The 21,312-nt window shown below is 56.3% G+C and overlaps 2 protein-coding genes across 3 annotated transcripts; both read right to left on the reverse strand.

Moving 5' to 3' along the window:
• Nucleotides 1-4,182: 4,182 nt before the first annotated feature.
• On the reverse strand, nt 4,183-8,996 carry DPH7 (diphthamide biosynthesis 7). Its single transcript, XM_032165798.2, has 5 exons — nt 8,696-8,996; nt 7,525-7,658; nt 6,140-6,227; nt 4,812-4,903; nt 4,183-4,440 (listed from the first exon to the last, which is right to left on the reverse strand). Exons 1-5 carry the CDS (start codon nt 8,846-8,848, stop codon nt 4,239-4,241), a joined length of 669 nt encoding a protein of 222 aa, XP_032021689.1. The 5' UTR covers nt 8,849-8,996; the 3' UTR covers nt 4,183-4,238.
• Nucleotides 8,997-12,132: 3,136 nt separating this feature from the next.
• On the reverse strand, nt 12,133-20,251 carry ZMYND19 (zinc finger MYND-type containing 19). 2 transcript variants are annotated; one of them, XM_032165800.2, is made up of 6 exons: nt 19,943-20,251; nt 18,363-18,422; nt 17,426-17,532; nt 16,679-16,819; nt 13,025-13,205; nt 12,133-12,736 (listed from the first exon to the last, which is right to left on the reverse strand). In XM_032165800.2, the coding sequence occupies exons 1-6, from the start codon at nt 19,991-19,993 to the stop codon at nt 12,593-12,595; spliced, it is 684 nt and encodes a 227-aa protein (XP_032021691.1). In that variant the 5' UTR covers nt 19,994-20,251; the 3' UTR covers nt 12,133-12,592. The 2 variants fall into 2 exon arrangements, with proteins under 2 accessions (XP_032021691.1, XP_032021690.1); XM_032165799.2 differs by lacking the exon at nt 19,943-20,251 and adding an exon at nt 19,121-19,496.
• Nucleotides 20,252-21,312: the final 1,061 nt, after the last annotated feature.

Consider the following 21,312-nt stretch of genomic DNA (forward strand, 5'->3'; position numbering starts at 1 on the left):
CCATCCATCCCACCTTCCATCCAGCCACTCACCATCCATCCACCCCACCATCCATCCTGTCACCCACCATCCATCCATCCAGTCACCTACCATCTATCCACCCCACCACCACCCACCATCCAAAAATCCACCATTCATCCACCACACACCCACCCACTCACTCATCCACCCACCATCCATCCATCCATCCACCCACACGCCCTCCCACCCACCATCCATCCATCCACCACCCACCCACCACCCATCAAATAGGTACTTGCTGAACACACACTATGGACCCTCATAATAGACACTATGGATACACGGTGAACATGACCTACAGTTAAATGAACCAGCGGAATCAGCTGACCTAGGCATGAAGCCTGCAGATGAGCCTCAAGTATGAGCTGCCATTCTGTGGCAAATTTGTATACAGCAGGCAAAGGCTTCTTTATGCATGGGTCTCTCCACTCTCTCATGCCCCACACATCTACTCCATCAGGAAATCTGACTGGATCTACCTTCACTTCTATCCAGAACCCAACCACTGGTCCTCACCTCCACTACTCCAAACCTGCTCTGGGCTGTCTCATCACCTGCCCAATGTGAAGTCTCCAGGCTGTGCCCCTCCCTCTTCGGTCTAGACTCACATTCACCAAAGAGGTCGTCGCAAATTTTAAAATGCAAGTCAGAATCTGTCATTCCTCTGCTCAACATCCTGCAACAGCTCCCATTTCATTCTGAGTAGGAAACAAAGTCCTTCCTGGAGCCTGCACGGCCCTGTACCCTGGCCCATTACCTCTGATTTCACCCTCTCCTATTCCGCTACTCCCTCAGGTCATCCTAACCATGCTGGCTACTCTTCTGCCATAGCAGGGCCACTCCTGCCTTAGGACCACTGCCCACCCTGACCATGCTCTCCAACAGCATAATCTGCACCTGCTCCCAGCACCCTTGGTCCCCTCATCTCCTTCTACCTTCTTTCCAAAGCACTCATCTCCCCTGACACACCATGCAGTCTCCTTCCCTATTACATACTATGCTTTGTGTTTACTGTCTGTCTCCCTGCCACAGAATGTAAGCTGGGTGAAAGCAGGGACTTTTATGTGAAAATCAGCCAGGTGTGGTAACTCACACCTGTAGTCCCAGCTACTCAGAACGCTGAGGCAGGAGGATCGCTTGACCCTGGGAGGTTAAGGCTGCAGTGACCTGTGATCACGCCATTGCACTCCAACCCGGGTGACACAGCAAGACGTGAACCACCCACCCCATCCCCAAACTATATTTATATAAATAATTTTTTTTTTTTTTGAGACGGACTCTTGCTCTGTCGCCAGGCTGGAGTGCAGTGGCGTGATCTTGGCTCACTGCAACCTCTGCCTCCCGGGTTCAAGCAATTCCACTGTCTCAGCCTCCTGAGTAGCTGGGACTACAGGCGCCCGCCACCATGCCCGGCTAATTTTTTGTATTTTAGTAGAGATGGGGTTTCACCATGTTGGCCAGCATGGTCTTGATCTGCTGACCTCATGATCCGCCCACCTTGGCCTCCCAAAGTGCTGGGATTATAGGTGTGAGCCACCGCGCCTGGCCTAAATAAATAATTTTTTTAAGAAGGCTGAGTGCAGTGGCTCACGCCTATAATCCCAACACTGGGAGGCTGAGGCAGGTAGATCGCTTGAGCCTAGGCATTCGAGACCAGCCTGGGCAACATGGTAAAACCCTGTCTCTACTAAAAATACAAAAATTAGCCAGGCATGGTGGCAGGTGCCTGTAATCCCAACTACTCAGGAGGCTGAGGCAGGAGAATCACTTGAACCCAGGAGGCGGAGGTTGCAGTGAGCCAAGATTGCACCACTGCACTCCAGCCTGGGCAATAAGAGCGAAACTCCATCTAAAAATAAATAAATAAATAAAAATAATAAAACTTTAAAAAGAAAGCAGGACTTTTGTCTGTTTAGTTTGCTAAAGTATTCTAATTACCTAGAATAGGGCTCGGCACGTAGTATTTGTTGAAAGAATGAATCAGTCCAGAATTATTCAATAATTGCCCTACGGTACCTTTGCTCTGAATTAGCTCAAGGTAGAAGAACCAATCCAACGAGAGACCTCAAGAAATGAGATCTTTATGGCTCTCAGACAGCTCAAGGCTGTGACAGCGAGCAACACAAATAAGAACACCACCTTACACACATGCTCGTCACTCGGACAAGCAGAGGTGGCATGAGAGCCACGGCGGAGGTCAGGCCTGCCTGGGGTGGAAGGACAGCTGCTTTGCGCCAGTCTTCTAAGGACAAGATTTTAAGCTGAGCATGTCAGAAAAGCAGAATTCACCCATGAAGGAAACATCCTGTGACGAAACCCTGAGACTGAGGGAATGTGGACTATTTCAGGAAAAGGTGACCGAGAGCAGAGGAGCCAAAACAAGGCCAGAGAAGCAGGCGTGGACCAGATTCCACAGGCCTTGGGTGATTGCGTCACTATTTTGGATTTTATCCTCAATGAAACAGGAACTGTGAGGGGTTCTAACAATGAGTGAGATGCGATAAAGTGTGTGTGTTTTTAAAACACTTGCTCTGGCTACTGTGTGGAGACTGGAACAGTCAGGAATGAAGGCAGGGCCATCACTTGCTGTTCTGCTGTAACAAACTAGATGAGACAGTGGCCCGGATAGGTAGTAGCAGGGAAGGGTCAGATCTTTTCTTCGGCTATTTGCAAATTCAGCAGCTCCTCTTCTGTCTTTTCTCAGACACCAGCCCCTCTCACCTGCCATGAGTTATCTCTACCTGGGAAAGAGAAGCTAGCCAAAGCTACCTCCTTCCTGGAAACACCAGTCGTTAATTTCTCACTCCCACATCGGCATGCCCCAAATGCAAACCATTCACAAGACCTGGAAAGGAATCTTATTTCTCTCATGCTTCGTTTATTTCTGAAAGATAAACTATATCCAAAAAGGGCGCAGACAAACTTGAAATCCAACATGGCGAAGTCACTATTGTATCCACAGGTATCAGGCAAAAAGCACAGAAACTGGACTTCCAGTAAAAGCATAAAGGATCTGACACCGAGCATATCAGGGAGGCAGGATGGCTCTGCCCACAGGTGCCTGCTCCTCCAACACCCTGGCCAACACCACCCAAGATCCTGCACTGCCTGAGGCAAGCTACACTTTGCTCTCTAAAGAATAAGTGGGTGGGGCAAGGTGGCTCACGCCTGTAATCCCAGCACTTTGGGAGGCCGAGGCGGGCGGATCACAAGGTCAGGAGATCGAGACCATCCTGGCTAACATGGTGAAACCCCGTCTCTAGCAAAAATACAAAAAATTAGCCAGGCATGGTGGCGGGCACCTGTAGTCCCAGCTACTCGGGAGGCTGAGGCAGGAGAATGGTGTGAACCTGGGAGGCGGAGCTTGCAGTGAGCCGAGATCACACCATTGCACTCCAGCCTAGGCGGCAGAGCAAGACTCCGTCTCAAAAAAAAAAAAAGAATAGCTAAGTGGGCCGGGTGCAGTGGTTCACACCTGTAATCCCAGCACTTTGGGAGGCCGAGGTGGGAGGATCACGAGGTCAGGAGATCGAGACCATCTTGGCTAACAGGGTGAAACCCCGTCTCTCTAAAAAAAAAAATACAAAAAATTAGCTGGGCATGGTGGCGGGCGCCTGTAGTCCCAGCTACTCAGGAGGCTGAGGCAGGAGAATGGCGTGAACCCGGGAGGCAGAGCTTGCAGTGAGTGAGACTGCACCACTGCACTCTAGCCTGGGCGACGAGTGAGACTGTCTCAAAAAAAGAATAACTAAGTGATGAGCGCCAACTGTAGCCTTTGTCCCAGAAAGTACATTCTCCAGAAAAGAAAAAAAATAGTGGCCGGGCGCAGTGGCTTACGCCTGTAATCCCAACACTTTGGGAGGCCGAGGTGGGTGCATCACGAGGTCAGGAGATAGAGACCAGCCTGACCAACATGGTGAAACCCTGTCTCTACTAAAAACACAAAAATTAGCTGGGTGTGGTGGCGGGCGCCTGTAATCCCAGCTACTTGGGAGGCTGAGGCAGGAGAATCGCTTGAACCTGGGAGGTGGAGGTTGCAGTGAGCCAACATCGTGCCACTGCACTCTAGCCTGGCAAAAGAGCAAGACTCAGTCTCAAAAAAAAAAAAAAAAAGTACACTTTCCATAAAAGGTCTTCAAGATCCCAACACAACTGGAATCACAGCTGCAGCACAGGCCTCCCCCTCTCCCTCCGCCCCTTCCTCAGCAAGCCTTCCATCAGAGGTGACCGGTGGAGGAATACTGACCTGAATACACAATTTCTGTATGCCAGTAATTGAAAGCAGCAATCCAGGCCTCGAATTGATGTGCCTGCCATGAGGCCACTTTCTGCAGCCTGGGCCCCGTCTCATTCACCATCAGGAGGTGGAGCTGCCCTGTGGAGTCACTGCTGATGATCTTCAAGGGCTGGTCCCTGGCCCTAGACACAGGGAACCCATGAAGAAGCCCGGCCGAACGTTATTCATCAGCCTCTTCTGGTTCCCAAACAAGTCCTGAGATAGGGATTCCACAGCCCCGGGAGGTGGACACGCCCCTTAAGAGACTGGCTGGCTAAGATCACAACCACTGCTAAGCTTGTCAAAGACACCAGTGTCGACTCCTCTAGGTAAAAACACTATTGCTATGTATCTAAAATGGGGGATCTTTTTTTTATAATAGGACTGGCAGTGATGATGTCAGGGCGAGGAGCACTGTCGCGGCTCGCTGAAGGTGGCTGGAGCTCTCTAGCCTGAAAAGCAGAAGTGGTCCTCAGAGAAAGACTCAGGGCCCCTGACCAAGCCTGGCCCTTACCTTCCAGTTTTCCCAGTGGACCAATCTAGGGACAAAGCCAGACACTGCTCCTCCAGGGCGAGGCTGGACAGTGGCTCCAGCACGTGGCTCTTCTACTGGAGAAGAAGAAACTCCATCAAAGGGAAGTAGCCGCCCCAGAACCCCCAAAAGACTGTTCCTCTCCTGCAAGGAAGTCATTGTTCCCTCACTTACACCCTATGCGAATGAAGTACATCAGTCACTGAGTCACACCTGCACCTAACACCGAAACCCCTGCCGGGGCCCCAAGAAGACCTGGGGACACTGGAGTTCACACTCCTCACACCTGCAGGACGACTTTCCCACAGGCTTGATCTTGGGGCACGGTCTCCCTCCCTTTCACACCCCCTTGCCGTCCTTGCGCTCCTAGATGCTGTCGAGACACCTGTGCAGGCTCCAGACCACAGTGGCACACGCGGTTTCCCACCCCAGGCCTCCAGGGCCGCTGGAACACTCGCCTCCCGAGACAGAGACAATGGGGAAACTCCTCTGGTTTCCACTCCAGAAGCTGCGAGCAGCCATGAGAACGTGGTTGCTCTTTATGCAGATCTATATAAATTTCATTTCCTAAACAGCCTGGCCAGTACTTAACTCCATCCCTGGCTCCCAGCAGGCTGCTGTACCAAAGCCCTTTCCTGGGTTCATGCGCTCCTCCCTTGGGCCCACAGCTTTCCTGTGGCTGCTCTTTCCCTCCCTTCTAAGACAGGGCAACTGCTCTGAGCTGCCTTAAGCAAGGCCCTTTCCTACACAGGCCCTCAGTTGGCCCAGCCCCACCTGCAGCATCTGCATCGAAGTGAGGGCGTGGTCTCAGGCTGTTTACATCACCCCACTAAGGGACATCCCCGTTCCCCTCCCCCACAGCTATCAGATGAAGTCACTTTGCTAATGCATGGCTCCGGAGCACTGTGGGAAACCCGGAAAAACTCACACAGGACTCACATGCTTTTCCAATAATCAGTGAGAAATGCCATCTGCACACAGTACGCTCACTGCTACTCTGGGCCCCAGCATCAACCTAATAATGCTTGCTCAGGCTCTCCTTAGAGAACTTTCAGATCCACTGACAGGTCAGTGAACATCCTGTCACTTCCGCCCTTCTGCTGGTGACACATGAGGTGACTTCCTCTTGGAGTTGGATGTAGAATGCAATACAACTTAAAAATAGACTCCACGTTCTCTTAGAATGTTTATATATAGCTCACCATTGAAGAGAGATCGTTCTAGAAAAATGTCTGTATCAGCACTGCCTCCTCCCCAACCCTCTCTATTCAGGTCCCTTCTGCCCCACAGAACAAGTGTAAGTCACTGACCTCAGATTCCACCAGGCAGAGCAGTTGTATGGATCCACTGGCATCTGCCAAGCCCAAGAGGGCATGTCCAGCCACCGGGATGTGGCACCTGAGGATAGAGCCCACCGTAAGCACACCAATGTGCCCAGAGCACAGGCGTGCACCATGCGTCCCAGTAACCACAGTCACGCTTCCCTTAACAACGGGGCTGCAGTCCACGCAAACCCAGCCGGGACATCCTACTACACACCTTGACTATATGGTATGGCCCACTGCTCCTATGCCACAAACCTTACAGCATATTACTGCAGGCAAGTTAAGTGGTTGTGTATCTAAACATAGAAAAGATACAGTAAGAATACAATATAAAGGATAACAAAACAAGTGGCCGGGCATGGTGGCTCACACTTGTAACCCCAACACTTTGGGAGGCTGAGGCAGGAGGATCACTTGAGGCAAGGAGTCCGAAACCAGCCTGAGCAACATAGCAAGACCTTGTTTCTACAAACTAACAAACAAAAATGAGGTGTGGTAAAGCCAGGCGTCGTGGCTCACGCCTGTAATCCCAGCACTTTGGGAGGCTGAGGCGGGTGGATCACGAGGTCAGGAGATCAAGACCATCCTGGCTAACACAGTGAAACCCCGTCTCTACTAAAAATACAAAAAACAATTAGCCGGGTGTGGTGGCAGGCGCCTGTAGACCCAGCTCTTAGGGAGGCTGACGCAGGAGAATGGCGTGAACCCAGGAGGCGGAGGTTGCAGTGAGCCGAGACCGCGCCACAGCACTCCGGCCTGGGCAACAGAGCGAGACTCCATCTCAAAAAAAAAAAAAAAAGAGGCGTGGTGGCGTGTACCTGAAGTCTCAGCTACTCAAGAGGCTGAGACGGAGAATTGCTTGAGCCCAGGAGTTCAAGGCTGCAGTGAGCTATGATCACGTCACTGCATTCCAGCCTGGGCAACAGAACAAGACCCTGTCTCAAAAAAAAATAATAATAAAATAATAAAATAAAATAAAAAGGATAAGAAGTGGTACACCTGTATAGAGCAGCTCCATTAAGTTAAGGCACCACCATGGTATACGTGCTCCATTGTTGACCAAAATACAATTATGCCACACACCACTGCATTTAAATCTCAGCTCCAAAAGTGGGCTAGAGCCTACAACTGTGTTCTCAAACAAAAGACGCCCCAGGTTATGAAGTCAGAAAACTCCCATCACTTCCCCAGCTGGAACATGACAAAGGAAATAAGCCCTGGGTAAAGCACTCCCCAGGTGGAAGGTAGGCGGGACAGCAAAGAAATAAACCCAAAGTTGAGATGCAATGCCTGTCTCGTTGAAGGCATCAGGCTTCCCTGATCACTACTCATGACAAATTCTACACCCAGTGGGATTATCACAGTTGTACCATTTCATGTCCAGGATTGCAGAAGTATCTTTTCTTTGGACCTCGACCAGAGGGTGAACAGAGTTGTTGTCATTGAAATTGTACAGGAAGAGACGGCCTAAACGGACCTGAGGCTCCTCAACTTCCATTCCACCCTACAAAAAATGCAGAAGTATTCTCTGATTATCCCAAGACACCAAGGAACCCAAGGGATGGGAAAAGGGATCCAAGGAACTCAAAGGTTTGCCATGACTAACGGAGTGGAATTCTGCCTGGAAGGAGAACCTCTGGTTTTCTGAGCTGGAGAAACGTGTATTTTCCTGCATATGATTAATGAGTAGGTGAACACTCCTGGACGCAGTAGAGAACGCTCCTTCTAAACTGGCCAACAGGGACCAGCTATGGCTAGGGTAACCACAGAACCCAGTTTGCCTAGGACAGTCCTGACTTAGGCCTGTTGTTCCAGTGCCCAATTTGGATCCTAATATGTACCCCCCAGAAGTTAAGGTATAATTCCCACTTTCTCCTTACTGTAGATTCCATCCATTAGCTTGGGCCACACCTGTATACAGAAGACGTTCTGCTCTCAAGATTCTAAAGTTGGCCGGGGGCGGTGGCGCGTGCCTGTGGTGCCAGCTACTCAGGGGGTTGAGGCAGGAGGATGCCCTGAGCCCTGGAGTCCGAGGCTGCACTCCAGCCTGGGTGACAGAGCAACACCTTGTCTCAGAAAAAAGTAATTTTTTTGTTTTTGAGATGTAGTCTTGCTCTATCGCCCAGGCTGGGATGCAGTGGCGCGATCTCGGCTCACTGCAAGCTCCGCCTCCCGGGTTCACGCCATTCTCCTGCCTCAGTCTCCCGAGTGGCTGGGACTACAGGAGCCGCCACCACGCCCGGCTATTTGTTTTGTATTTTTTTAGTAGAGACGGGGTTTCACCATGTTAGCCAGGATAGTCTCGATCTCCTGACCTCGTGATCCGCCCGCCTCGGCCTCCCAAAGTGCTGGGATTACAGGCGTGAGCCACTGCGCCCGGCAGAGAACAATTTTTTTAAAAAGATTCTAAACTGTTTCTAACCTACGTCCTGGCCAAAGGGCCAATATCCCCTCTTCACCTGCTGGGCGATTCTGTGCGCCTTTCGGCCTCAACCTCGTGGCCGGCCCCGCCCTCCCCTCCCGAAGCCGCGGCGGGCGCACCTTGCTCTGGGGGCCGGCAGGCCGGTCCTCCGGCCGCCGCAGCTGGTAGGTCCCGCACGCCAGCAGGTGCCTGCAGCCTTGCAGCGGGCACCACTCCACCGAGTCCGCGGTCAGCTCGGTGTCCACCGTTTGCAGGGCGAAAGAGCCCATCATCCAGCCCTCGGGGAAGGGCGCGGAGCCGGCGGTAGAGGCGGGTCGGCGGGGCCGGGCTGGGCACTGCGCGGGGCGGCGAGGCCAGGGCCGGCGGGACGAGCGCGGAGACCCACGGACACTGTCAGCGCGGGCCGCCCCTCTCGCTACTCCTTCCGGGGCGCCGGGGCGGGACATCCGGCCGGGCCTTGGCCTCCGTGGACGCCCCTGGGAGGCCAGGCTCCCACGCCCCCTGTCGGCCGGCTGACCGCGGCGGGCTTCAGGCGCCAGACGCACCGCTCCCTGCGGGGCCGTAGAGACCGAAGGCTTCGGGAAGTCCGCTCCTCCACAGAGCAGGTTTGGAGACGGCACGTTAGTGACAGAGCCGTGGGTTTGAAACCGCCTTTGCAAAAGTTCTATCAGTGATAAAAACCCCAACAGCGAGCTGCGCCCTCCCGGTTACTCCTGGGCCATCGGGCCGCGCTGACTTAACATTTAGGCTGCAGTTTCCATGACAGGCCTTGCCCCGGAATCAACGCCTTCGTAAAGTTGATGAGGAGCCCGCGCCCCACTAAGCCCAGCACCCCGAGGCCGCAGGCGCGCCCTGCCTGCCTCCTGTGAACCCGCCATGGCGGAGCTGCACCTCAGAGACCGCCTTCTAGGGTCTTTGTCTGACACCCGTGGCTGCATCAGGGCCCCCCAGAAGCGGCTCAGCAGGTGGACGGCTCCGATCCCTATGATTATCAGCACCAGTCGCCTGGCCGCCGCCCTCCTCCCCCAAAACGGCCTTTGAAAAAACCCCTAACCTAGGAGCTTTGGCCAAGATGATCTGAGGACGAACTCCATCTCACATGTGGCCTGGCCGGCCCGTGTCTACTAATTTTTTTTTTTTTTTTTTCCCGAGATGGAGTGTTGCTCTGTCACCCAGGCTGGAGTGCAGTGGCACGATATCGGCTCACTGCAAGCTCTGCCTCCCGGGTTTAAGCCGTTCTCCTGCCTCAGCCTCCTGAGTAGCCTGGTCTACAGGCGCGCACCACCACGCCCAGCTAATTTTTTGTATTTTTAGTAGAGACGGGGTTTCACCATGTTAGCCAGGATAGTCTCGATCTTCTGACCTCGTGATCCACCCGCCTCGGCCTCCCAAAGTGCTGGGATTACAAGCGTGAGCCACAGCATCCGGCCCTAAACTTTTTTCCTTTACTGCAATCCATGGTCTGAATGTGTGCAGCGGGCAGGAAGAACCCCTCGGGCTGTTACAGGTTGAACTGTGCCCCCCAAAAAACAATGGACTAAAGACCCCGGCACCTCAGAGTGCATCCTTAACAAACAGGGCTCTCAGAAGCAGCAGGCGTGGGCCCTGACCCAGAGGAGCAGGAGTCTGCAGAAGGGAAAGCTGATGCAGAAGACTTGCAAGGCGGTTGCTGTGCAGACCACAGGGAGGCAGGCGAGGCCCCTGGCAGGGAGGAGGCGTCCGCACCTGAGGGCCCTTGCCTGCGCCTTCATCTGATACTCTGGCCTCCAGAGCCTAGACCGTGAATTCCTGCTGCTTCAGGCTGCACGGCTCGCGCTGCTTCGTTGCGGCAGCTCCAGGAAGCTAAGGCGGACTTGACTGAAACACACGGGTGCCTGGGTATTCAGCATCAGGGCTTCAAGCAGGGCTGTGGGTAAAGACATGGCGGAGAGCCAACAGCTCAGACCCCCACAGAGGCAGAGGCGCAGAAAAGGCTGGCCAGGAAGGCAGCAGGGCATTCCAAAAGGGCCTCAACCACACCCCTCTACGGGGGAGGGAGAGTGACCAGGTGAAGCATCCCAACGCACCACACTCCAAACAAGCTTTAGAAGCAACCCCACATTGCAGCCATCTGGATGTCTTCATAGAATGTCTTAGATACCTGGCTACGAAGACCAAGAAGTCAGGGCCACGGAAGGGGAAAGATGACCAGAGGATTGGGTATCAGGTGAGAGGGAAGCAGTGGTGGGGCCCATCCCACCCTCACGGTGCCACCTGCTGCGGTGAGGCCTGGAGGAGCTGCCACACGCAAACCTAGAACCTGCACCGCCCCCTTCCCCAGCGTGGTGTCTCACAGGTGGGAGGCCCTGGGCGCTTCTTTCGGTGCACTTTTCCGATGAATAACTGATTGCCAAACAAGGCAGCCCTGCTGGTCAGGGGATGACGTCGCCACGCCCCTGGATGCAGGCAAAGGGGACCCCTGCACTCCGTGCTCATCCTCAGACTCTATCTGAAAGCAGGCTGCCTGAGGGCACTCGGGGCTCCAGGCCTGAAGACTGCCCCAAACCACAACCTGCTGACCCACCATCTCTAGGGACACATATGTCCCCTTCCCTGGCAGCTTTCACTTACTCAGCAAAAAATGTCCCCGACCTTTGCAGCAGCAAAGGGGGCTTCTCAGGGCCTGATTGGGCACATGCAGTTCTCTAAGCTCCAGGAAATCCTGTGGAGTTTGTTGCTATCACCATTTTCAGCAGTCCTGTTCTTCAGGAGCCCCCAGGGTACTCCCAGAGAAGCTACTGGAAGCTTTGCTTACAGACAAAACCCAGCCCGGCCAGGGGCAGCAATGAGAACACACAGGGCGTCCTGGAATGTGGCAGTGGAGCTTCAAGAAGGGAAAGTGTGGCAGGAACCTGCGGGACCAACACAGGGTCGGACTGGACCAGACCAGACAGGTCAGAGTCGGATGGCCAGGCTTCCAGCTCCCAAGAAGGCCTCTGGCTGGGCGCACCTGGAGACAGGCAGGATCCCAGACACGCAGCCTGGCATGTTTCCCTGGGGCAGCTCTATGGGTACAAGATGCTGACCAGCCCCAGACACCTGGGGCTCCCCAAGGAGAGGGAGGGCTATCCTGGAAGCCACAGCCCTGCGGACAGACGAAGTGAGACCCTCACCTCACCCTGGCTGGCCAGCCCCCTCCACCATCTGCAGCAGGCCTGCTGAACATGCCCTGTGGATTCTTCTGGGCAGAAGCTGTCACAGCTGAGCTCTCAGCCACTTCACGCATAAATCAGGCAAGAACTAACCAATGTCAGGGGCGAGAGCACCCCACTCCCAATAAAACAGTGGGCAGCTGACTTAGCAACCCCACCAGTCCTGCCACAAGACAAGGACAGAGTCTCACTCATACTCCCTGCTGGACTCAGGAAGGTCTGAGCTCACCCGCTCCTCAGAAGGGCCTACCAGGAGCAAGGCAGGTCCTCCTGCCCTCACCCACAAGGACTCGGCTCCACTCAAAATGACCTCATCCTAAGCAGCACAAGAGGGAGGCGGAGCAGAGAATGTCCCAGAGGCTGGATGATTCCACCCCTTTACTTTGCCTTTGTGGACACAACGCCTGTGCAGGCCGTGCTCCATGGGGCTCCCGCGGCCCAGGGGAGAAGCTTCGGCTACAGGACAGTTTTTAGTCACGTGGCCTGACCGTTTGCCATTTGAGGATTACAGCAAATGATTCTATTTGTAATTTCTACCCTTCCCATTGCCTCCCCCCAAAAAAAACTGTACATGAGTTTACAAACATATTAACATATAAATAATGAGAACCGTCCTGGTGGGAGCCTCCTCCGTTGTCTCTGCTGGAGATGAACACTGAGGGGCGCTGTAACCACACAGACTGCCTGTGACATCGGGAGTCTCACGGCAGCTGTCCTGGGCCCACAGCTGGCTTTTTTGGCACCTCCAGGTTCAACCACCAGTCTGTCTCTGCTGTGCCCAGGGTAGAGCCCGGAGGCTGTGAGTGTGTGCGGCTCCCCTGCCCGTCATCGCTCTGGCTCAAGCTCATGCTGGAAGGGACGCTTCCTCTCCCGACAGTGCTTCTTGTGGGCTGGCCAGTCCTTCTGCTGGCACTGGGAGCCGCAGTACCGGGCCACCTGGCAGCGTCCACAGATGTTGAACTCCCGGAGCTGAAATACACAACACCTGTGGCTTCACCATCATGCCTGGGACGCAGTGTGGGGCAAAGACTGCATCTCACGGACAATCTGACAGACCCAGCAAAACACCAACGTACCAAGGCTGGAGGGCCTGGGCCCTGGTACAAGGACAAAGGGAGACCACCCTGGTGGAAAAGCCCAAGAGGTGCTAAGTGGTCTCCGGGGAATGGGACCCACGGTGGGAGGGCAAGATCCCAAACCAAGGCTGGGCTACAGGGTAGAGGTGCCAGGGACCCGGCCGCACTGCAGCACACCAACCTGCTTCTCAATCACTGTGCAGGGAGGGTAGTGGCACTCATAGTAGGTGCAAGAATTCTCCTCCTCTTCCACTACATCCCCGTTGGCATTATAGTACCGGGTCACATTCAGGACAGGAAACTGTTCTTCTATAGGGTCTGTAGGCAGCTGCTGAATTGCAAGCCAATACAAGCTTTGCTCCCTTAAAGAAAGAAGCAGACACTTCACTGCACTCTGGCCAAACAGGGTCAGCACACGGCTGACGATGCAGTGACTCCATAGAGTGCCATCCTGCCCAGGACCACCGAGCCCGAATTCGAGTGTCCTTTGGCCCATCCCTGCTGCATGTGCTTTTCACCACCTGACAGTAAATACTGTGTCTCATCTTCCCACTAACCCATAAGCACGGCCTCATCTATCACTCTCTCCCCAGCACCTGGGACTGACAGGCAGACAGTAGGCAGGAGACAGGGCCCAGGTCAGGCCCCTGCGCAAAGCGAGGTGGCCCCTCTCCTTGCCCTTGACCCGCAGAGGCGCCCATTACTGCCCCGTCGGTCCACTTCCCCTTCCATGCCGGTAGGTGCCCTACGTCCGTCTAAAAACTCCTCCTGCTTGAGTAGGCCAGATGCCTACAACGGGAGAGTTCTACCAAGAACGGAGCCTCAAAGGCATGTGCTGTACAGAACAGACCCTGGAGCAAGCACTGGCTGCTCAGAGGCAAGCGTGGGCAGCCCCAGCCCTGCTGCATCACGGAGTAAAGGAGCTGCATAAACCACCCCACCAACCCCGTTCTCCCAGGCCAGACCCTGAGGAGACTTGGTTAAAACGGGGAAGGATCAGGACATGGGAAGATGTTGGTGAGGTCCCACCAGACAGAGGCAAGTTTCAGACACTGCTGGCTTCTGAAGACAGAAGACGAAAACACCCCTTTGCCAAGAGGCCCCTTTTGTGGGGGCTGAGCTGACATAGTGCCAGGAAAGCAGAGCAATAGCCCAGGCCTGACAAAGACAGGGTGACCCCACCACAAAGAGCCGGACCACAGGGAGGCCACAGACCGGGATCCAGTCAGATGCACAGCACCCAGCCAGTCAGGACGTCAGGCCCACACTGGCCAGCTCTGACTTCTGCTCGTGGCCTGGGGTGCTGACCCAGCACAAGAGGCCCAACACCTGCTGGGTTCTAAAACCCCATGTTGGCAAACCAAAGATGGCCAAGTCTGATCGGTCCTGAGCCACCCCAGGCCCACCTCCTGCAGCAGGGGGTTGTGTAAGGCAGCAGCCCCAGCGCAACTCGTCCTGCTGTGCCCTCAGAGAATGGGCGTCCTGCCGTGCCTACGGAGAATGGGCCGACCAGGAGCATCAGCCCAACACCCCCTTTCCAGACGGCTGTTCTTAATGGCAGTTATCTCCTCTCCTGACTATAAAGGGTGCTGAGAGGATTCAAGGTAACTCAGTCACAGGCTGGCCGGACCCTGAGTCTTGTTGAGAACCGGCTGAAATGACCCGTACCATGGTAGGGACAGACAGCACCGCCAGGTGGAGTGGTGGGCAGTGGGGGAACTTGTGGAGTCGGGGAGGGCCCATCCCAGCATCAACACTGAGCATGTATCGATATGGGACAACGCAGGAGATGCTACGGATGCTGCTCTGCCTGCCACGCACTCCTTCCCCTTCCCTTTTCATGTAGAAAAGTGACTCAAAGCAAGCTAACTACAGTCCATCCCAGGGCTTCCCCAGACACCACTAGAACAGGGTGCCTGCTTCACTCCACAGGTGCTAGGTAGTGCCCATGCTGCCTCCCGGAGAGGAGCCGGGAGTGGGGGCGCAGAGCTGGAGGCAGCAGCATCCCTGGCTCTCCACATTTCAGTCAGGATACCAAAATGTACCCTATTTTTGTTTCAGCCAAATTGATCTGTTTCTGTTTCTTGCAACCCAAAGTTCCAACTAACATAATCCCCGAAAGAATAAGAACCCCATTCAACAATCTTAAGAGGACTGGCTTCACTCACAAGCAGCATGAGGAGGGTCAAAACTCTAATATTACAGCAGGGACCGGGCGTGGTGGTGCACACCCATAATCCCAGCTACTCAAGAGGCTTGAGGTGGGGCCGGGCGTGGTAGCTCACACCTGTAATCCCAGCACTTTGGGAGGCTGAGGCAGGCGGATCACCTGAGGTCAGGAGTTCAAGACCAGCCTGGCCAACATGGCAAAATCCCACCTCTACTAAAAATACAAAAATTAGCCAGGCGTGGTGGTGGGCACCTGTAATCCCGGCTACTAGGAAGACTGAGGCAGAATTGCTTGTACCGGGCAGGCAGAAGCTACAGCGAGCCAAGATCGTGCCGCTCCAGCTTAGGCAACAGAGCCAGACTCTGTCTCAAAAAAAAAAAAAAAAAAAAAGGCTGAGGCAGGAAGATTCCCCGAAGCCAGGAGTTCGAGACCAGCCTCGAACTCAACATAGTGAGACCCATCTGTAAAATCAATTAATTCAATGAAATAAACAGAGCAGGGAACAAAACCACCAGCCCAGCAAGAACGAAAGACACTGCAGGCTCTGCTTTCGTCCTGAGAGGCCCAGTGAGGAAGGGATGGGGGGCATTTGCAGGACTCCCTCCAGGGTGGCAGGAACAGCAGTTTGGGGGTGGCATTTTGGAGGCCTGGGGACTGTCCCCACATCACCAACCAGTGTGTCAGGTGCTCCCACTGTTTCCACCTCGGCTGCCCAGGGCTCTGGCATGACTCTGAGGTGACAACTGCAAAGATTCTACCCACAGCCACCAACCATCACCAAGCCCGAAACACTAAACCTTACCAGCGTTGCTGACAACCATCTGCTAGGACAGTTCGCACTGCCTGCACCAGGAAAGGCTGCCCAGAGGCTTGAGGACGTGCCCAGAAGCCTCAAGGCGCCGGGGGAACATGTCAGTGAAGCGTGTGTGGCTGGTGACTCCCTGGCTCAACTGGGCTCCCAACCCCCATCCTGCTGGTCCCTTGGCTCTTCCCAAAGGGTCCACGAAGTTCACAGCCTGGCTGGTTCTAGGGCCAACAGGAACTGCCCTCCCAGGTGGGAAGCCCATGCAAAGCACTACTTTCAGGATCACAGGCAGGTGGGGGGCCGAGGGCTGAGCCCTGAACCACTCTCCGCTTTAAACCTTTGCTTAAGAAAAACTGTTTAGCAAAAGGAACAACAAAAAGACCCATCTGTGTGCACAAAAAGGAATCCTGAGGTGAGGAGAGAAGGAAGGAATCCTGAGGTGAGGAGAGAAGGAAGGAATCCTGAGGTGAGGAGAGAAGGAAGGAATCCTGAGGTGAGGAGAGAAGGCTGATGCCTCCCAGGGGTGTGGGGCAGAAGCCCTGCTCACACCGAGTTCGGATGCTGGCCCTGCCCTGGAGCAGGCAGCCCTTCTCCCCACTTTGTCATGCCAATTAAAGGGAGGTTCCCAGAGCCAATTATGAGAAGAGCAACACAAAAACACACACCACCAAGATCCTTCCCGCTCCCATGAAGAAAAGGAGGATACCACACCTTGAGGAAAAACAATGAAAGTCCCAAAATACACAGAAGCATCAGGGCTCAGAGGAGAAACACGAGACTCTCTTGGAAACAAGAGCTTTGGAGGTGGCCCTCCTCAAAAGGCACCTCTGCCGGCATCGCCAGGCCCTGAGAAGACCCACCTCTGTTTGCTAGAGGTCTCTTCAGCCTTGGGTCGCCAGCCCCACGGCACCAGTTGCAGGTTGTCCAGGCGATTGTCCACGGTCACAGCATTGAGGTGCACCACCTGGAAGCCCGGGGCCACGCCCCCCCGGTGCCGCTCCCTAGAAACAGACAGCAAACCCTGCATCTAACCCTGCATCGCTGCCTCCCACCCTCACGGATATTTCTGGTCAGGCACCAAAGTCCTTCCAGGAAGAAATGTCAGCCATGTGATCTGATCGGGCCCCTGGTCCTTTGGATGAGGGTACCTCAGGCAGAACAGCTGAGAGAAACCCAAGCACCTGATCTGTGGCCCAAACAGGACAGGGACACAGGGAGGACCCGGCCCCTGGACTTCGGAGCACAGACAGCCAAAACTGTAACGCAAAACCACCTGAGCAGATGGCCTTGAGACAGCTCCCCATCTGAGTGGTCCCTACCATGCACACTGGGGGGCTCAGCGAAACCCAGCAAGGGGAGCAACCACTGTTCTCCAGAGGCCGCCAGTCCCAGGCAAGCTCCCAGCAGAAAGTCCACTTGGTGTTTGAAGTGTAATATACAAATCATTCATTCCTTTGGGTTAGTGGTGCAGGACACAAAAATAATTGGGAGATTCAGGGAAGGCAAGGCAGGGCTTTAGCAGGGCAGGGGGCTCCAGGCGCCCTGTGCCATCAGAGCTCACCCAGAAGCCCAGTGGCGGGGGGCAGAGACAGCTAGGAAACACCCACCACAGCAGCTCATGAAGGAGTCTCCCAGAGCCCCTTCCTCGGTTCTTGTCAAAGGCATAGGCAAATATCTTAGCACCATTTCCATCTGCATCCACTTCCATTCGGGCCTGAGAAGAAACAAGGGAAAGAGCTGTTAAAAAACCTCCAATTCTCAGCAACACTTCAATTCCCTCTTAGAAAAACCAAGTGAAACAAGCAAGCCAGAGGGACAAATGCCAGCCCTGTCCCTGAGACCCTGGGGAATGCAGAGCTTCCCACAGGCACATGGCTCCCAGGGGCCGGTGTGGCCCACCACCGCTCTGTCTATTCGGGCAAGAAACACTCACAAACAACTCTGCAAAATACAATGGACATAGACAAATACATTTTCCTACCCTTAAAAAAAGCCCACGGTGCAGTGAGATAGAGAACCCCCTGGACAGGTCACTACTGTGAATGTGTGGGGCACAGAGATAAAGCGTGGTGAGGGAGGCCAAGCTCAGCGGCAGGAACGGAAGCTGGGAAGAGGCAGGAAGACCCCATGAGAGCAGAGAACGAGAGGCAGCTGGGCAGCCAGGAGGGGCTGCTAGGGCAGGCCCAGCAGAGGTGGCTAGCTCTAAAGAGCAGGGTCTTCGAGCTAACAGACATGGTCCACGTGACACAAGCAGAAACGTGAGAACATTCCATTTGCTTTCAAGAAGAGCTGGCAGCTGGGGTGAAAGTGAGGAAAGATCCTGTCGCCAGGCCGCGTGGGCCACAGTGGGCTCCAGTGGCAGCAACCGCCAGGTTCTGCAGGGCCATGGCTCGATGTGGGGCTGAGGGCTCAGGGCTCACAGGCCAGTACCAGATGTCCACTTGTGGGGCCGCCTGCTCTTGCAGCACAGGGGAGAGAGCTCGTTCCTCGTGACCCTCCTGGGCACTGACCACAAGCATCAGGGGAGGGAACAGCCATCCTTACCTCAAAGGAGTAGCTCTCCACCAACGGGATGTCCTGCTCATCGATCAGCGTGTATTTGGTCTGGAAATTAACCACGTTTCAAATCATTACATTTGGGATCTGCGTGAGGTGCAGTAACCTTATAACCAGAAAAGACAGGAGCCTGCTGCGTTTTCCTGTGAAGTGGAAAGTGACTACAGGCCTCTTCAGACCAAGACAGCTCAGCACGTGGGGGCCTCATTCCACCGTTTGGGGTGGTGCAGTCTATGCCAAAACACAGGCAGACGGGTTAAAAGCCAGCTGCCCACTTTAGTCTGCGCCAGAGGAGCTGGTATCAGGCTTCATCCTCGCAGGCCTAACCCCAACAGTGGCACTGAACATTTAACACACCAATAAACCTAGGCAGAGACGGTTTCACCGAGCTGAGGGAGGGGCTGGGGCTGAGGCAGAAGAGGCAGAAGAGCCAGAAGGTTTTGATTAGGGTGTGTTTATTAAGCTGAGCTGCTCACTGAATTACCCTTTTTAAAAAAGCTTTTTGTCCATCTGAAATGTTCCAAAGAAAAGCTGTAAGGGATGACAATGCCATCAGTGGTGGAGTTAGAAGGGGTCTCTGGTCTCCGACCCGACTGGAGAGCCCACCCTTCCCTGGTGGAAAAAAGCCTCCTCCCCAGCAGGCCCTGCCTATGCTCCTGCAGCAGGGGCAGGAAACAGGAACAGGTCCCAGAACGGGCCAGTCTCCCTCTTGGCAGTTTTTCTTCTGGGATCTGAACCTGTTTTACCTGACGCCGCCTGACACTGCCTCGGCTCCTCTCTCCCACCAGAAACTGCAGCCGCTGGTGACGGGAACAGGGCTCCCATCCGGGTAAGGACCCTGGCTGGTGCAGCTGCACAGGTGGCTCCGAGAAACCGCCAAGGCTCAATGCCCACAGGTGCCACGGAATCCCCAGCCTCAAACGTGGAGCGTGGGGGCCAGGTAAGAAGAGAAGTCGAGGAAGGCCCTGAGTCTGCAGCATCAGGGCCCAGGCTTCTTCCTCTCTGCTCCGAGTCTGAGGCTTAGCCTAACGTGGCCAACCCCGGCAGCGCTAAAACGAGCCTGAAGCCCTGCTGAGAACTGGGAGGCACAGAAGAGCCCACACCAGACCCGCCTCGGCGAGAGGTGTGGAAGTGGCGCTGCCTCGGAAAGGGCGCTGTGTTTAAACCGTGTGGCCGCACCGGCAGCCCGGACGCCGCGCTAGGCCCCGGATCGCCGACACCACGGGGAAGGCTCCGGGAGAACGCGGCTCGGGCTTGGAGCCACGCATCTCCGCACCCGGCTCGGGACAGGGCCGTGGCCTCCACCTCCGGCAGGGCAGGGCCGAGGGTGGCCAGGTGCGTCCCAGAGCCGAGGGGTGCGTGCCCGCCGGCCTGCGAGAGGAAGCTGCACCCGCGCGGGGCCAGCAGTCGGGCCCGCGCAGCGTCCCCCGCCCCGCTGGGGCCCATCCCGGGCTCCGCGCCCCCGCCCCGGCCGCCGCCCGCACAACCGCCCCCGGCCCCGGCCCCCGGCCCAGCGCGGAGGCCAGGACGGGAGAGACGGGCCGGGTCGCGGGCTCCGCGCCGCTCACCTTCCCGGCCACCCGGCCGAGCCGCACGATACCCAATTTGAAGTCGGTCATGGCCGGGCCTGCGCTCTCGGCCGGCAGCGCCGCTCCCTCGGGAGGCGCCGGGCGGGGGCCGGGGCGAGGCCGCGGCGCGCCGGGGCAGTACGGGACCGGAGCCGGGGTCGGGGTAGCAGCCAGGCGGGCCCCGGGCGGGACGAGGCTGGGCCGGGCTCGGGCCTCCGCCGCCGCCTCGCGCCCGCCGGACCTGCCACGCGCCGCCGCCGCCGCTGCCGCCGCCGCCGCCGCCACCGCGCGCACCACAGCTAGCGGAGCGGAGGGGCGGGGCGCAGGCCGGGACACACCCCCCGGCCCGCCGCCGCTCGGCCAATCGCTAGGTGCGCACGGCGCCGACCGTGGCGCGCCGCGCCGCAGCAACCAATAGGAGGAGGGCGAGTGCGCCGGCGCTCTGGGGAGCGGGGCGAGCGCGGGGGAGGGGCGAGGCCGGGGGCGGTGCCTGCGCGCGCCGACGTCAGTTTCGCGGGAAGCTTTGTGCCGGCAGCGGCGCCGCGCCTAGAGGGGCAGTGCGGAGCGTGGCTGGGGACTCGCGCCGGGTCCGTGGAGCTCTGCGAGCCGGTCGCTCTTCGCCTCCCTTGCGGTGGCCCCCGTAAGCTGTTTCCCGCCACCGTCCTGGCTCCGAGCGCGGAAGGAGGAGGCGGACGGAGCGCGTGCGGGGCCCTCTGGGCGGGCGGGGAGCGGGCGAGGCGGGCTAGGAAGAGGCAGTTGCCGCGGGACGCGGGTGTTCCCTGGAGAGACCGCGGACTCCCGGCCCACGCGACCCGGAGGGTGCGGCCTCCCGCGCAGCCTTCTCCGAGCCGCCGGCTCCTCAGCCTCGGGGACGGCTGACCGCCAGAGCAGCCTGGTCCAAGGCGTCTCGAAACGGAACTACAGTGAGGCCCATTAGGCTCCGCGGGAAAGCCGAGACCCGCTTAGGGAGGGACTGGGTACGCCGTGGTGGGCAGCGTGGCTCCCCTGCAGCCTGGAGCGAACGGGGCTAGGTCCTGAGTCCTGCTCCGCCGGTGTCCAGTCGACCGTGAGGAGGCCTCACTCTGCCTCAAGGGCGACTCCGGCACCTGAGGAGCTGCACAGGCTCCTTTCTGGCTTGCTGGGTTCCGTTTTCTTTTCTTTCTTTTTTGAGCCAGAGTTTTGCACTGTCCACCAGGCTAGAGTGCAGTGGCACGATCTCGGCTCACTGTAGCCTCTGCCTCTCGGGTTCAAGCGATTCTCCTGCCTCAGCCTCCCGAGTAGCTGGGATTACACGCACGCGCCACCATGTCCGGCTAATTTTTGTATTTTTAGTAGAAGTGAGGTTTTGCCATGTTGGCCAGGATGGTCTC

Source organism: Hylobates moloch, unplaced genomic scaffold, assembly GCF_009828535.3.
Source record: "Hylobates moloch isolate HMO894 unplaced genomic scaffold, HMol_V3 SCAFFOLD_10, whole genome shotgun sequence".
NCBI lineage: Eukaryota > Metazoa > Chordata > Mammalia > Primates > Hylobatidae > Hylobates > Hylobates moloch.